Source organism: Geospiza fortis, unplaced genomic scaffold (assembly GCF_000277835.1).
Source record: "Geospiza fortis unplaced genomic scaffold, GeoFor_1.0 scaffold138, whole genome shotgun sequence".
Classification (NCBI taxonomy): Eukaryota; Metazoa; Chordata; class Aves; order Passeriformes; family Thraupidae; genus Geospiza; species Geospiza fortis.
In genome coordinates this window covers 3,015,297-3,032,399 of record NW_005054307.1, presented here as the reverse complement: position 1 = coordinate 3,032,399, position 17,103 = coordinate 3,015,297, and the positions used below count along the sequence as shown (strand labels likewise).

Genomic DNA, 17,103 nt, shown 5'->3' with positions numbered 1-17,103 from the left:
TGGCCCTTGCTCTGCACTGCCATGCCCTGCCCTGCCCTGCCCTGCCGTGCCCCTGGCTCGGGACGGCTCCTGTGCCGAGACCACCCCAGACAGAGCGGGGACCGGGGTCCGGCCGGGCAGCCCAGCAGCAGCCGAGCTCGCCGGGCCTTGGTCCAAGCCTGCCGGCTGTAAACTTCGCCATGTTTGTGAGAGCAGCTAGTGCTGATGGACGAGAAAATCCCTTAACCCTAGGATTTTTGAGTCCTGTATTTTGGCAGCGCTCAGGCTGTGTCCGAGACGCGGCTCTGTAGTGGGGTCGGGGAAGGCAGCGCCGGTCGTGCCCAGCCGAGCTGGCCAAGCCTGTGGCTGCCAAGTCACTGCCTTGCCCTGCCGCGTCCTGTGCCTCGCAGCAGCTGCTGATGCTCGCGGTTAAGGCGCAGCTGATGGGGCAGACGGTGGTTGCGATTCGAAATCTTTCGCTGTATTGAAAAAGAAGTAGGTTTGTAATCTGAAGTTTTTACGTTTGCATATAAAGGGTAAGAACATCAACCTAACTTGCTGGAGAAGTATAACAATTTAGTTTGACTCTATGAAGTTGCACTGAGTTTATAAACAAATTTGTTCCCTCTAGTCTTGCATGTAGCTCAGGATGTGGTGGTTCAGTCTGTCTTGTGACACTGTTGGGGTTTTGTCCACCTACTATTGTGCTGCAGTGCACAGCAAGTTGAAGGGTGCGGTCGTAAACAAAAGCCACTTGTCACATTTTTAATTTACCAAACCCGTTTTAACAAACTGTGAATTCACGGAAATCCCAGCTAAGTTCAAGGGGATTCTAGCATCACTTGCAAGGGAGACTGCACCAAAGCAGAGCTGTTCATGAGGTCGGATTTCTGACTTTGTTGACAGCATGGAAGCTGTGATATACAGAGACGTTATATTGCCAGAGTTACTACTGTTTAGCCTCTAAGTGCTGGATCAACATGTTTTTGATTTGTGGCCAACTGTAATAAGGTTCAGGCTTGGCTAGGGGAAAAAGCATGTTGGTGAATCTAATTTTGCTTGAAGATGGTTCTGTGTTTTCCTGTTTGTGAAGTGAGATGTTTCTCCCTGGTCTCTGGCACCATTAAATTCAACTATTGAAGCTCCGGTACAGTTGGCATTGAAGGATGCACCTGCTTTAGCACTTTAGCTCAAATAAAGGATGTGCTCTTGAAAGGAGTTCCCAGTCAGCCTTGCCTGCTGCACTTTGGTTCATGTCACACTGTGATCAGGGAGTGTGTGAACTTTTCCTTCTGGAAGAAGCTAAAACTAGAAGGTGCATTTCAGTTGTCAGTAGGTGTTGGATGAAGTGGTGGCAGAACAGCATAATCCCTGAGCTTTCACATATGTAATTGTGACAGCTATTGCCTAAGCTGCAGGACTCGGGTTCTGTAGCTTGAAGGCTGTAGGTCAGCTGCAAGGAGAAAAGTAAACAAAAACCCCATGAGAAATAATTGTCAACAGTGTCAGCAGCTTTTTCAGGATTTTTTTTTCAATAGCTCAGTAGTTTTAATTTTCAGTTCAACAGTTTCCATTATTGAATAGCTCCTAAACTTAGAGTATTTACAAAGTGCTGTAGCAGCAGAAGGGTAAATAGCTTTCCTGCTTGTAAGGGTTTAATGACATAAGTGAAAAAGATAATCCTGCATATTTGCTGGGGCAGTAACTGGGACGATTTGGCATTTGTTGACTTACTTTCCTTCTCCCACACTCACCTAGCTTTTGTGTCAATGTAATGAATTAATGTTGTGTTTGCATTGTCAATCAGTATTGAGGTATTTCTGTTCTGTCTTGAGTAGTTGGTTTGAAATATTCTGACTTATCTTCCTCTTTTCATCTTCCTTCTAGGGCTTCCTTTTAGTGAATGAGGGTGATAATTCCTAGCTGCCACTCTAAAAATACCTCTTAATGGACAAAAAAAAACCAAACGAACAATGAAGTTTTCCATAGAGGTGTTTTGGTTTTTTTTTCTCTTGGAGATTTTTCCCCACATGTTGCAAATTGGGGCGTTTCTGCTTACTGCACTTTTTTACAGACTTTTGTTTCAAATGTTCTGTGTTTCAAGGTACTTTCAATGTCATGGCTGAAAAGCTACAGTAATGAGGAAAATTAAAATACAAGTAACAAAAATATTTTTTAAACAAGTCTTTATAAATGCTATATATTGGCAGCTGCTATGTTTAAGTAACTCCCATTTTTCACTTGACTTCCCTGTGAACTAGTCCTCTTTTGAATTAAAGGGAGTCATCAATTTAAATACCAGGAGGTCTATATTTCTAGCTGGAAACTAACAGCCAATCCTATGTTCTCAAAACAAGTCCAGGCTGAAAAATTTACTAAAATGGGTCTGTCATGTGTAGAATTTACTCAAAATAGCTTTACTCCCATTTTTCACTTGACTTCCCTGTGAACTAGTCCTCTTTTGAATTAAAGGGAGTCATCAATTTAAATACCAGGAGGTCTATATTTCTAGCTGGAAACTAACAGCCAATCCTATGTTCTCAAAACAAGTCCAGGCTGAAAAATTTACTAAAATGGGTCTGTCATGTGTAGAATTTACTCAAAATAGCTTTCTATGGCCTTTTTTTTTTAATAATACAAAGATTAGTGTGTTGTGTTAAAGCCTGTACAGTAACAATCCTTTGAAAAGCTGTTGCAGCTTTTGCCTGCAGTTGTACTGTTCTAACTTTAAAGCCTCTCATCCATCCCCTTCCAACCTGTGCATATTGGAGAATCTGAACAAAGCTTCCAGTTAATTCAGGTTCTTTACAGTTTGGGATTGAATCCAGCTTGACCAGGCCTTAGTGCTTTGTGGATCCTAAGGGATCTGAACAAAGGAGAACTGAGCCTTGTCTGACTGTGGCCACACAATAACAGTTACCTGGTGCAGAGGAATAAATGCAAGCCATGTTTGAGTCATTCTCCCTGAAAACATCCTTCTGACTTTTTTTCAGACATGGGAAAATCACTTTCTCACCTGCCTATGCATACATGCAAGGAAGATGGCTATGATGGAAGCTCAGTGTCTGATAATGTGAGGAATGGTTTAGTTCACTCAGAAGTGCACAATGAGGACAGCAGATGTGGAGATGTGTCACAGTTTCCCTATGTGGAATTTACAGGAAGGGACAGTGTCACCTGCCCAACCTGCCAGGGAACAGGAAGAATTCCACGAGGTAAGTTTCCTTGTTTATTATTTTATTTCTTTTTTTAACCTATAAATTTACATCATAACCATATGCAGTTGTAATAATGCATAACAAATAGCTTTTCAAGTCAAGATGAAGTTTTCTCATCTTTTTGACTTTTTTTTCAGCACTAAGCATTTTGTTACACTAGATGAGTGTAACAAATCGGGTCAGCTGTTGCACCTTGACTGTTACAACTTGGATCTCCTCTTGTCTGTACAATGCAACTGTTTCTTCATCCTCCGCTTTTAATCCACACATAACCCTAGGTCTTGCAAGTTAAATTAGCAAACCTTTAGTTTCATGACATTTTATTGCATCTTTTTTTAACTACGTATTTTAAACTATTTGAATCAATACATAACTGCAAAAATGGCTGCAAATACAGAGATGGAAAAGTAGACCTAGGCTGCAGCGCCTCTTCCGTGATTTATATTGAATTTTTTTTGCCCTCACTGCTGCCTGTGTCCCTTGTTTTCCTTTGTCCTGCTTTTGTCCCACTGGTGTTTGCTAGGTGGATAACTCCAGCTTGGAGTTGAAAATATATAGGTTCTTTGCCTGCCTCGGGAAGCAGTAGGCTACCCAGCATTAGTCTCCATACCTGTTTTATTTGCTTTGCCCTCATCCTTTACTTTTCCTCTTGGTAAAACATGCTGCTTTGTTATGCTTCTGTCCTAAATGATAAGCTCCCTCAATATTTATGAAGAGACCTGTGGAGGGAGAACATGGGATATCTGAAACCAGTCACAAGGAGAGCAAAGTGGGCCAAGGCACAGCATTTTGCTTCAGCTGTGAGATTTTCCCTTTGATTGGGGAAGAGCTGGTGAGGTGATTTCCTGGTAAAGTTTACCTTTGCCAGACCTCTTACCCAAAATAGATTATTGGGTGTAAAAGCTCTTGGAACTGATTTTGGGCAGCAGCTCAGGAAACTTGAGTGATGTCTGTGCCATGTTGTCCTTCTATGTGTGCTTCAGTGGGATTAGGTTATGACACAGTTCACAAACACTTGTGTCTCGCCTTTGTAGAAGGACCAGGGAGCACAGAATATTTCAGTGGTTGCAAATACCACAAGAGATTTGTGTTTTAACTGCTAAACTTTCTACTACAAGGTATTCTTGGAGTACCTCTGAATTCATCAAATTTCACACCTAGAAAAGCTATGAAACTAAAAATTGCCTTAGCCAGAAAGGGTAAAAAAGTTTGTTCTGTTAACTCGTTAACTTGAAATAATTGTTAATATCAATAGCACGTTTTACTCAAAGTGCAGAAATAGCAGGATTTCTATGTTCAAAAGCTTCTTATTTTCACTGTAGAATCCTTGGATGTAATACTTAAATAAATGTTAGTTAATTATTTTATTAAAGATTTTGCAGTAACTGTAAAAACATACACGTTGTGTATAAATTCTAATGAAATAATGTGGCTCAACTTAAAATGAGTTATTAGAGCTAAGAGGATTGTGTTTGTAATCATTCCTTAGTGTTTCAGAGAAGAAAAAATGTCATGTTTTGGGGTCATTTCAAGGGAGAGGGGAAAAATTAAGAATGACAGCATGACTAGTAAGACTATAATTAATACGTGATATGATGGCTAAACTATAATAAATCCATGAAATCATGTTTTGTTACTTGAACAGCTTTAGTTTTTAGTATGATGTATGAAAGGAGTACTGTGATATTTTCTTAAAGGTTGAAGATGCTTCATTGAAGTAGAGATGAAAATGTGTTTTAAATTGGTAGAGGCTTTTTTGAAGGTTGATGTTTTGCATACTACTGTATGCTTGGTTAGCATGTTTTGCTTAGCTTAGTGTTTCAGCATAGAATCATTGCCAAGTGCTTGGTTAGCTAAGTGATGATTTGATCAAATTCTGCACTTGGTTTAAAAATTGCAGATTTGACTTGGCCTTGAGGCCTCTGTTCTCATACAGTTCCACAACAAATAGCAAAAGCTCTACTGGCAGATATAGTACACATATTTTCAACTACTCATTTGTGCATGTGCTCTTTACTTCTGCTGTTAAAAAATAAGCCCTATAAAAATGGTGTCCAATGACATAACTTTCATGGAGAAATTCCAGTAGATACTTATTGGACTTCCAGGGTGCTACAGCTCAGCAGCACCATGATAAATATGGTTTTATATACTTCTGATTTCCAGAATACTGTGTATGCATAGTTTGTGTTGCCCAGATCTCCTGTATTGTTAGCTTTGGTTGTTTCAGTTTGGGCTTGTTGTTTGTTGGGCTTTTTTAACCAAACCTGACCTCTGCTTTTTCAGAAGAACACATGCAGAATGCCTTCTGTATCAGTTCTTACTGCCCAAGCTTCTGAATGTTTTGTCCCATGAGTTCATATGGTCTGGCATAAATAGCTCAGAGCTGTTCTGCATCTCTTTTTCTCTGGGAAGTGGTGCCAGAGGAAATACTGCCTCTGGTCATGTGTGCAGCACAGAGGCAGAATTTATTGCTGTTTTGGTCCTTGTGGACTTGGTGTTTTTTCATCTTGATGTTGTGTAAGCCATGCTCTATTTCAGAAAGTGACATCAGCTACAGTAGCATTCGACCTGGGTCCTTATCTGGAATTTAAATGTTTATCTTTAGTGTTTATTCTTTGGTGCCACTAAGTTGTAACGGTTACTCTTTGTTTAAAAGAACTGCAACAACACTTATTCTTTGTTTAAATTCTGAATGAGTGTTTTTGTTTCCAGGGCAGGAAAATCAGCTGGTAGCCTTAATTCCATACAGTGATCAGAGACTGAGGCCAAGAAGAACGTAAGTCAATAGCTGTTTGTGATACCTGAATCTACAGTTAATTATTCTCTTCTAGTTAAAATTCAACAATTCAAAGGGGATTGCAATAACAAGAATCAAGCAAAAAATCACTGGAATGCTTTCTTGCATTCATTCTTGGAAGAACAGGGCTTGTGGGTAATATCAGCCTTAACCTCTAACTCTTGCTGAGTTATTTATTAACAGGTGCGCATACTTCCATCACAATACATCTTAGCTAAGTACAAAGCTAAGGAGTACTGTTTGACCTATTCATGTTTACAGTAATGATGTGAGTATGTCTTAATCTCTGTAACATCCTAATTGATCTAAGCAGATCTTCACTGTTAGAGTTTGAGTTAATCAGTAGCATCTTTGAGCCACTACTATAAAATAGGTCACCTTAAATTAATTAGTAACATTTGCACTAGAAAAATCAACAATTTATGATACATAATTATATTTAGTTTTAGCATAGCATAATAGCATATTTAATTTTTTTTCTAGGATCTACTTAAGGGGGTCCACAACAATCCTCAGGGCTTCTTGTTCTAACATGTTTTGGTTTTTACTTCATTTTTTTTCAATGTTTTGATATTTTTGTAGTAGACAGAAGAGAGTGCCAGGTAAAAGAAATATATTAGATTCACATAATACTATTCTGGAAAATATAACTGATGTAATGGTAGTACAAATATGAAACATGTTACTTTAGTGTTCAAATCCTGACAAAATTGGAGCTGAAGTAGATCCTTTTATTTGTGGAGGGTTTTTTATTATCTCTCACACCACTACCAGCACCCCACCCTCTTATGCGCACACACACACAGAACCACTCCCACACTAACACACCCTTTTCTATTAGTTTGATTATGAATTTCCTGCTCCTTAGCTGAAGTCCTAACACATTCCCTGGAAGTCAGGATTTTCTGTCATAAGAGCTTTATTTTATGTTCTGGGTGGTTTTTGTGAGACTTCCACAAAATGATGGAAGTTGTGCTATAAATAAATGCTAAGAGGAAGTGGATTTGTTTCGAAGCACATAAATATTTACCTCTTCTCTTTTCCTTTGCAAGTTACAAATGTTGGGGTAACCACATGATTTGAAATGTGGTTTCTGATATTTATGGAAGAGTAACAGCTGTTTAAAACATAGCTGTGAAGTGCAGCATAGGGGTTTTTTCCCTTTTTAGAAGGTAATGGAAGCTAGAAATAGACTGAATTAATTGTATTCACTAGTCCTGCTCCTTATCACTTAAAATAGCATGTCATTGTTTTTTAATATGCTTTTGACACTGAATTGTGCTTTTTTTTTTCCTCCAGAAAGCTCTATGTGACTGCCTCTGTAACTGTGTGTTTGCTACTCTCTGGGCTGGCTGTATTTTTCTTGTTTCCTCGCTCAATTGATGTTCAGTACATTGGTGTGAAGTCAGTTTATGTCACTTACGAACAGGAAAGGCGGATAATCTATCTCAATATTACGGTGAGTCTGACTTTTTGGGTGTTTGGAATGCATGAATGCAACAGGAGATACTGCTTTGAGAGTTTAGTGTATGTAGAAACTGTGGTCTGGCTGAAAAGCTTAGTTGGTGCCTTAAGAACTAGAGTTGGTGACCAGTTTGAAAAATGTAACTGAGCCTGCTGGGGCTGGTTCCTGTAGCTGTAGCTAATAGAGATGTAGTTGCAAGCTGATACTGGGTATTCTGTTTTCAAGGGAACAGTAACTTTAGAGTTCTCAGTGTTACTTTTGGAATATGTCTGAAATGTAGTGTGTGTATGTAGGAATGCTATTTGCTACTGCCCTGGTATTATGCCTCTGTCAGAATTGGTGTTGAGGAAAAATACTTTCTTATCCACCTTAAAACTTCAAGGAGCTCTTCCCAGATAGTTCTTGATTTCTTCGTAATTACCTTCATACAGGTTTACCTAAAGACTTCTGGTGGAGTTCTTAATTTTAAATAAAGCAAAGCTGCCATGGGAGAAAGAGGTCCTTCGATAGCTAAATTTCTTGGAAGCAATAATTGAGGATAGGAAGAAATGCAGTATTTGAAGTGGAGGGTTATTACCATGAAAGTTGTGCAGAAGTTTGTGTTACTCAATATAATCACTAAACAAACTCAGAAGTAAAGGTGACCCTATTACTGTCTGCAGTCCTCACAGGCAGGAAAATCTGCTTGCAGAATTTCTGATATTACTATCTCATGCACAAGATTCAAAATGCTTGCTCATTGAGATACAGAGAATGAATAGGTGTTACTGGTTTGTGTTTGTTTTTTCAGAACACACTTAATATAACGAATAACAACTACTACTCTGTTGAAGTGGCAAATATCACAGCCCAAGTTCAGTTTTCAAAAACAGTTATTGGCAAAGCACGGTTAAACAACATCACCAACATTGGACCGCTGGATATGAAACAGGTAAGTAGCTTAGGCTTTCAAAGTTAGCATGTGTTAATCTTCATGTATAAATCTACTTACTGGTGTTTTCATGGCTTTTTTATCGTGGTTTTTTTTTTAGATTGATTATATGGTGCCCACAGTCATACAAGATGAAATGAGCTACATGTAGTAAGTGTACTCACTTTTAAATATCACATAGATCTTATTAAAAGTTGCAGTGCTGTTAAGAACAGCTTTTTCCAAAGTTAGCAGGAATCTGTTTGAAGAGATACTGGGGCATTTTGTTTAAGTTTAGTACTACTGAAAGATAGGTAAATCACAATTGCTTGAATAGTTTCATATAGTGGCTTGCTGTACCTGGCTAAAAACCCTTTAAATGGTATCTCTGTTATGGTATTTTAGGGCTTGGCACTAGTTAGGACTGCTGCTTTAGGGGTGGAAGTGCAGGTATGTTCCCCTAACAAGGTCTCTAGTAACTTTCCCACAATTTTCTCTGCAGTAGAAGGAAATTTGTATTTAGTGGTATACAAATTAGAGGTTTGTCTTCACATGTTGTGTATATAGTAAGCAGTGTTTATGGCCTGCCCTTTGAGTGGCTTTATTCATAGCTCCTGGAAGTTCATTTGTCCAACAGACAAATTATCTCTTGGTCACAAACCCCAATTTTAGTTCTCTTACACTGAAATCTTACATTGATAATGAAAAACCTCATTATCTCTTGGTCACAAACCTCAATTTTAGTTCTCTTGCACTGAACTTCAGACTGAACAGAAAGAGTTAACTATTGAGGCTTCAGGTCTGTGTGCAGTTCTAGTGGATGCCAGCCTCTTTGGGATGGGAGAAAACCCTGTTGCTTTCAATTGTTGAAATAAAGTGAAATATATGTGAAATGCTGAAAGGCACAAACTTCAACAGAAAACGTTGAACCTCTGTCACCTTTTAAAAATCTGTAAGTTAGCTTTATGTAAACACTGAATCTTGTGAATCTGCTCACACTTTGGATGCATGAGGAATAAACAAACTTCAAAAATAGCCTTCAAAGAGCTCATGATAATGCTGTATTTTCTTACAATCTGGATAAGCTGAGTTCACTGACTCTTTATATTTTATTTTCATTGGTTCAGGGGAAAGAATGACACAGGCTGCAAATAGGAATGCAAATATTTTAGGTGGCTGCCAAGCAATCTTACTGCACTGATCACATACTTTTCATTCTAGAGCTGATAAATTTTTGACCATGAGCAATGATTTAAGAAGCAGGGGTTAAAAGTATGCACTTACATGGTGCTCTTTATGGCTGGTATGTAGGCATGTGTCAGAAAATGGAAGTCTGAAAATGTTATCTTGCAAGAGAACAATAACCTTGACTTTGGAATATCTGTATGTTGGTTAAAGGTTATTTTGCATAATATAGAAGTGGATGAGTTCAAAAAATAGGTGACAAAGTGATACAGGCTTTAAATGTAGTGGCTCAGATTAACCTTGGGTAATTTCTGGAAGATGGAATGAACACTTTCTGAGGACACTTCTGTTGTGTCCTCAGCATTACATGAAAGCAAACACACGTGAAGACAGTACTTGTGAAAGTAGGACTGTGTATGTAGCAGTGGGTCTAGGTACAGTCATTGTGATACACTCATTGGCAAATTATTCTGTTGCCGTTGCCAGCAACTCTGTAGTCTCTGTATACAGACAGCAGAATTTGCAGTTGAAGCTAGAAGCCTTGCTTTTCAGATAATTACCCTAGAAAAGTTTGATGTAAATCTAACAATTGTTCTTGTTTTTGCAGTGACTTCTGTACTTTACCGTCTATCAAAGTACATAACATAGTAGTGATGATGCAGTAAGTATGGTAGTCTTCCTATGTGTGAGAAACATCTTCAGAAGCCATGTAATTCTCATTAAAAGAATATTCAAATACTTAATCCTGGAGTCTTTGCATCATAGATAAGATGAAGTCAACTTGCTTTTTAGTGTAGTAGCTTTATAGTTACAGAAAGTGAACTGTGTCTTTTGACAGGTTCTGGTGTAAAGACTGATTGATTGTTACTGTATTTGCTGTGCAGCTGGGCTGTAGGCATTGGGGTTACTGATGTCTCAAAAACTTTAGAATTACTTTGTGTATCACCCACTGTTCAAGACTTGCAGAGAACTTTGATCTCGAAGGAGTTCATGGTTTTAGTACTCTGTCAGAGACTGCTTTGTGACGGTGCTTTTTGTGACATTGCATAAATTTCACAGTGGTGGGGTCTTTTGTTGGTGAGGGACCAGGGAATATCTTTAGAGTAGATATAGCATAGCTTGTAGCTTGTTTAATCATTTGCTTTCTTATCACCAACAAGAATTATTTGTAGTGGTAGATATTACAAGTAAACCTCAGCTTTAGCATCTTTATGAAAAGGAATCAGATGTCTCTCATGGAGAAAATCTATAGTGGTAAATCAGTCATGTTCTTAAATTTATTTAAAACATATTTTGTTCCAAAACCTTTTCCTTAACCCTACTAATATAAACACAGTGATTTTTAGAATAGGAAACTCAAAATGTCTTCTCTTCTGTCTTTTTAAGAGTGACAGTGACAACCTCGTACTTAGGCCACCCTGAGCAAATATCCCAGGAGAGATACCAGTATGTGGACTGTGGAGGAAACACGACCTACCAGCTGGGCCAGTCAGAATATTTAAATGTCCTTCAGCCTCCACAGTAAAAGCACCTGTTGGTTGGTGTGGAATGACTGCAGTTGGTGCTTGCAGAGATCCTTTGGACAGAACTGGTGTTCCATGGAGCAGAGAGTACATGTGATGTACAGCATAGCAAATCTGGAGATCTGTACACTTTAGATGCAAGGAGGGAAAGGTGCAAATTGTAAATAGGTGCACTTGTTAAATGTTGTGTTTTCCCCTTCTGTTTGCTTTCTGTTACTGTAAGCACTTCTGTCAAGTTGTGTGGTGGGGGGGAGAGGGGGAATATCAGATTCTTGAACAGAACTGGGACTTTTCCTTACAGTGCGGTACATCAACTTAGAGTAACTGTGTGTATGTCTGTGTTTAGGTGAAATGTGTCACTAATGAGCATTTTTAAAAAGTAATACTCATAAATTTTCAGTTTATACTTCAGTTCTTGATATTTGACTATTGAAAACAGAATGTTACTACTTAAATAACAAGATTACTTTGAGGTGTCTGGGTATGAAATTTCTATTAGTAACCCAGTGGCAGTAGCTCTTTATTTTAGGATTCTACCCTTTATTTGCTATCCATGATTAGAGGTGACATGCAGTCTATGAAAGCCAGGAAAGCTCTCTTGGATGACACTATAGTTGAATATCCAGTTTCTAGAATCTGGCATCTTTTCATTCATATTCCCTCTTGCTACCTCTGGGATGTTATAAGGAGAATATATATTGTTAGATTTAAAACTGAGTTTAAAAACTAAACAAGAAACAACCCCCACAACAATTACTGACAAGGGAAAAATACAAGACTCTAGAAAACAAACGAGACTTTACCAGTCTGTTTTTAGTAAGCTTTTTAGAGCAGGTATTAAAATCAAGATTGTGCAGTTGAAACTAGGTGGGAAACTTTGAGCATGGTTTTGGAGAGCTTGGTGTAAACTTTTGTGATTTTTACTGTTTTAATATATTCTGTACCTAAGCAACTTTTAAGTGTTAATACGTTGGGTTGTGTTCATTTCTGGCGCAGGCTCACTAAGCAAATGCTGTAGTTATCTGTACTTCCAGAGCACTCAACGGTCACATCAGAGTTCTGTAAGGGAAGATGAAGCAATCCTTTCTGTAGGAGTACATGCTGATGGAATTGTGAGATGACTGACTGACAGCACAAAATAGTTTTTGTAGCACAGTTTGCACATGCATATTTCTGGGGTAATTTCAGTCATGATGATTATAAACTTTGGGTCCAAAGTTGTTTGACTCCTAAAGACTGACTGTTCTGAGGGTTAACTTTTTAATTAGCTAGATCAGGATTGTTTTATTTCTGAATTAGGTGAGATGCAGCTGTAAGAAGGTACTGTTGAAACTGTTGCATTGTAATGAAAAATGTATTTTTTAAAATAGGTATTACTGGTTGTGTGCTGCCTGTCTCCTGGAAATAAGCTACACAAAATGAATTGGCAATAAACACAATAGAAAAAGGCTTCTGAGTAACTTGCCACTAACAATCTCTGATGCTCCAGTACTTCAGTGAAGATATATGTCTACATTATTCTTTTCTTTGCTGGCCTCTCTTAGATGGACCTACGGGAGTGGGTGGGGAAAAATGTGGATGTGGTCTAAGACTGATTTAAGAGACATTAAGTAACCATAATAACCCCTCCTCCTCTATGTCAATTGCTCTGAGTCTATGAAAACCTTTGGAACCTCAACTGTCATATAGTTGTTGTCATATATCAGTTTCATGTAGTTGTTGATAAGATGAAGACTTCATCTTTTGCCTTTAGAGAACTTCTGTAACTGGAGTAGTCAATTGAGATGACTTATTGTAGTTAGATTCTGAAGATTATTCTTGATTTTTGGCCCTTAAAAGTAAACATTCTTTATTACAGCTCACAGTCATGAGGGAAATTAGTCCACAACTGACTCACCTTTCTAGAGTTTAGATGAGGTTAAGTCCTGCAGCTGCTAAAATGCATTTATAAGCTTGTCTGATAGCCCGTAAAAATACAGGTGATAACTAAAGACCAGGAGAGTGGGGAGCTGGCTGGAAGCAGAGAGGTAAACTCATGATACCCGTTGTAGAAAGATATACTGATAATGGCAAGTAGGAGAGAATTCTGGTTTAAATCATATCAAAACTGAAGTCTGCCAGCAAGTGACACAGGCTCTTTTCCTCTAGGCTTAAATATTTACACACTGGAGTGTTGTTTTTGTTTGGGAGTTGTTGTTTGTGGATTTCAAAATAGAAAAAGAAGAAAACAGCTGTAGGCAGATAGTTATATTGATTTAAAACAAATTTTTCTTCCAAGGATGAAAAGTAATCTAAAGTAACTGGAATGGCACAATGATCAAATTATTTGATGACAATAGCGAATGCTGCTTTTGCACAAGCATGGCAGGGGGAAGTTACACTTTATGCAGTGTTGAGACTCAAACTGGCTTTTGAAATTTTGGTGTACATGTTGAGCTAAATCAATACTTAAATCTGTGGTTCTTAACCTTGCGTGAAGTGCTTGGAATTCTCTGATTTAAATTAAATAATTGAGTGGAGTTATTCTTTCCATGTATGTGTCAGAAGAGAGAGGATAAATCTCAGTTTATTTCATCTAGGATATCTAAACATCAATTTGTGATAGACTTACTGAATGATGAAGAGTTCTCATCCTAAGAAACAAACTGTGGGTTAAAAATCCCACTGAATTCACAAATTAAGTCAATAATGGGAGAATAAAAGGCTTAAGGTTCCAAGTGCTAGAATTCCCTTGCACAACTGTCAGAATATTACTAACCAAATAAGGCAAGTATTTCAATTTATCTACTGATTTTAATATAGCATTTCATCAGATAAACAGATAAACATCTGTGTGAATATTTAACTTGTACTTGCTTTATGTGACCAAGCTTGGAAACATGCTAAGGGAGCAAGGGAACTCACTATAAACTTGTATAACTTTCTAAACAAGGTATCAGTATAGATCCAAGTGCCAGACCTTTGGTTTTTCACATTCATTTTATCTTGATCTTAAAATAAAAAAGGCAAGCCTTTCAGTTCAGTTGTAAATCAATAAATACAATTCTCTCCAGAAAGTTGACTTGAAAAAGTAAAACTTTTTCCTGGTTTTTCTTATGTGTGTCTTCCAAAGTGATTCATATTTCACTTGTAACTTCCTCTGGTCTTCAAACACTATCAAATACCTTTATGCTGATATTGCAGTGTGTTTATTTCTGGTAGAGTTCTTTTCACTTGAATACTTTGTAGCAATTCCTTCACCAAAACCTGTTGCACTTTAAAATGGAAACTCTGATAGTTATTTCTTAAAACACTAAGAAATATAGTCCAGATGTTGCACTGTAATGGCACTATTGAAAATCAGCGTAATGTATTCTGTTTAAAATAACTATAAAATTTCAAAAATATAATTGAAGTATGGAACACTTAAATGCATAAAAGTGTTGACTATTTGACCATTGGAGAACAAAGTTATTGTACATTTCAAATATAAAGCTTTAGAAATAAAAGAATTAATAAATAACCATCCAAGATCCAAACCATCCAAGATCTAATCATCAAATATCTTTTTGGAGAGTTTTAAAGGGAAGCACTCTTATTAAAAGATGAAATGCCTGACATTCCTGAATTCCTGGTGTCGGAAAAAGCCTGTAGAAGTTCATTCATAATTTCTTTACTCATCTCAATGTCAGAGAGATGGTTGCTTAATTCCTAATCTTTTGTGGAGACAAACCATAAGTATCTTTTTCCTCTGTGGTATAACTTTGAAGTTCTTTATGCACTTCTGATGTGTGCATGACCTTGATATTAACATTGTAGTGTTTATATTTTGCAGCCTGGTGTTGGCAGATTTGAATATATGTTTTAGTTGACTTTGCTTCAAGTTGTCCTTGCAGTTCTGCAAGTGAATATATTTTTTCATAGTAGTACATTGCAAACATGCCTGAGCTTTTTGCCATGTGGTTTATAAAGGGAACCATTTAAACATCGAGCCTCTAAGTGCTTGGATTGAGCCGTGAGGGTCTTTAACCTGACTGAAGTGCTGTGCCCTCATGATGGAAAGGATGGTGCTTGGGGGTGGTATGAGAGAAATTTCTATATTCAGGAAGCGTCAAAAGAGAAATACTGTTATTTCCTATTCAGCATTTGAGGTTTCCCTTTTTTTTTTCTCCTTTTTTTTTGAGGGGTGGTAGTTGTGGTTTTGTTTTTCTTCCCACCCCCCTAATCTGTAGCAAGACATCTGTCCGGTTCTTTCTGAAATGGGTGACTTGTTCCAGAGTTGGGCAGCTGCAGGAAGCTTCACGTCAGCTGAATTGCACTTGTAGAGTTAAGAGACGAGAAAGACCAATAATGGCACCTCTAAGAACTAAGAACTAAATTTTTTACTTGCCTGTCTAACCAAATGCCACAACCCTAGTAATGCTTCCAGGCTTTCCACTACTGAAAGGGAAGGATAAATAATGCAAGTACAACCAATATACTTCAGCAATGGACTACTTGTAACCAGAAAAATATTTGTTAGTGATGGACCTGGTCACACCAAAAAGTCTCATTTTTTCCTTTTGGCCCTGGGAAGGAGGAGGAATAGATCTCAGCCAAAAGATGTTGAGAACAATTATTTGGCTGTGGCAAACACCCAGTGTTTGTTCCACTTCGAAGTTACCTTCCTATTTTATGTTCAGCTCTGGAATTGTGATCATTACCAGAGGGGTGTTTTGGGGTAGTTCTACTACCTACAGCTTTTGCCATGTAAATCTGCTTTTCCATGGGTAGGCAGGCCTGTTGGCCAGGAAAACCAGTCTGCATGGGATCTGCACACTTCACGTGGAGAGCCCTTCAGTCTAGTGGGAGTAACATCCTGATCCTCATACTCTCCTCCAGCCATCACAAGGGTCCTACAACTTGGATGCATGTGTTTCCTGGGTACTGGAACTGCTTTTGCTTTGCATGGGCAGGGATGTTTAGTACCACACATGTAAGTGTATTATGGTGCCTGAGTATTTTGGGTCTGACTGACTGTGATTTAGTTCTTTTGTGTGTTTTAAGGAAGCAAATTTAACTGCTGTTAACATGCAATGTACAGAGTGTGCATATAATAGCTTGAGATATGTATAGAAATACTAATGAGTGATAACTATTTTTGTAACTTAAGATGTTCTTGTAAGTGTGTAGCAAACAATCTATCCAGTAAAGCATGATAAAAACTATAGAAGTCAAAGAGTATTTTGGAATGACATGTAGGACACAGAAGCTATGTTAACGTAAGCTGACTGGGGCATAAGGGATCTTGTTATTCAGAGGTTCAAAATTTGGGCCTAACTTCATTATGAATATGTTTCTAGACAGGATTGTTTGACTCAAAGAATGATATTAAATTTTCTATTTAAAAAGCTTGGATCACGTATATTTTTTTTTAACTGATTCGTATTTTACTCCCCTTCTTTCCTGTCTCCCACAAGCTTTCCCTCTATCTCACCATATTTTTCCACTAGCTTTCATGTATTTTCAAGGATATGACTTCAATTTTTGTAACTTGGCATTCCATGATGTGAAGACTTTGCAATCTACTTTTTTATACTATGTTTTATTGTGTTAAGTCTGTAATAAACTTGAGTATCTGAAAGCTGAACACCATATGTGAATGAATTAGTGTTGTCTCACTGAGCTACTGAAGTAACTGAGTCCAAACTTGGGCTGTTGTGGTGGGTTGGCCCCGGCCACCAGGTGAGCCCCCACGCCATTGCTCATATGCTCTTCCCTCCCAGTAGGATGGTGGAAAGAACTGGGACACAAGCAAGAAAACTTGGGTCAGGATGAAGACATTTTAGTACAAGAAGCAAAGCTGTGTTCACAAGCAAAACAAAATAAATTTATTTCCTTGCAGCAGGCAGGTGTTTACAACAGGAGGATAAACCCTATAACCCTGATTAGCCTTACTTTCTCTTTTTCCTGAGCTTTTATTGCAGGGCATGATCCCATATGGAATAGCCCTTTTGTCAGCCGGGAGCATCTGTCTGTGTCCCCTCCAGCTTCTTGACCACTCA

At 38.1% G+C, this 17,103-nt stretch overlaps 1 protein-coding gene across 2 annotated transcripts; it reads left to right on the top strand.

Moving 5' to 3' along the window:
• The first annotated feature begins 2,972 nt into the window (after positions 1–2,972).
• TMEM106B (transmembrane protein 106B) lies at positions 2,973–16,693 on the top strand. Of its 2 annotated transcripts, XM_031066754.1 has the most exons (8): positions 2,973–3,194; positions 5,913–5,976; positions 7,297–7,456; positions 8,253–8,393; positions 8,494–8,543; positions 10,165–10,218; positions 10,944–10,947; positions 11,076–16,693. In XM_031066754.1, exons 1-8 carry the CDS (start codon positions 2,975–2,977, stop codon positions 11,175–11,177), a joined length of 795 nt encoding a protein of 264 aa, XP_030922614.1. In that variant the 5' UTR covers positions 2,973–2,974; the 3' UTR covers positions 11,178–16,693. The 2 variants fall into 2 exon arrangements, with proteins under 2 accessions (XP_030922614.1, XP_005418615.1); XM_005418558.2 differs by having other exon boundaries at positions 10,944–16,693.
• The last annotated feature ends 410 nt before the right edge of the window (positions 16,694–17,103 follow it).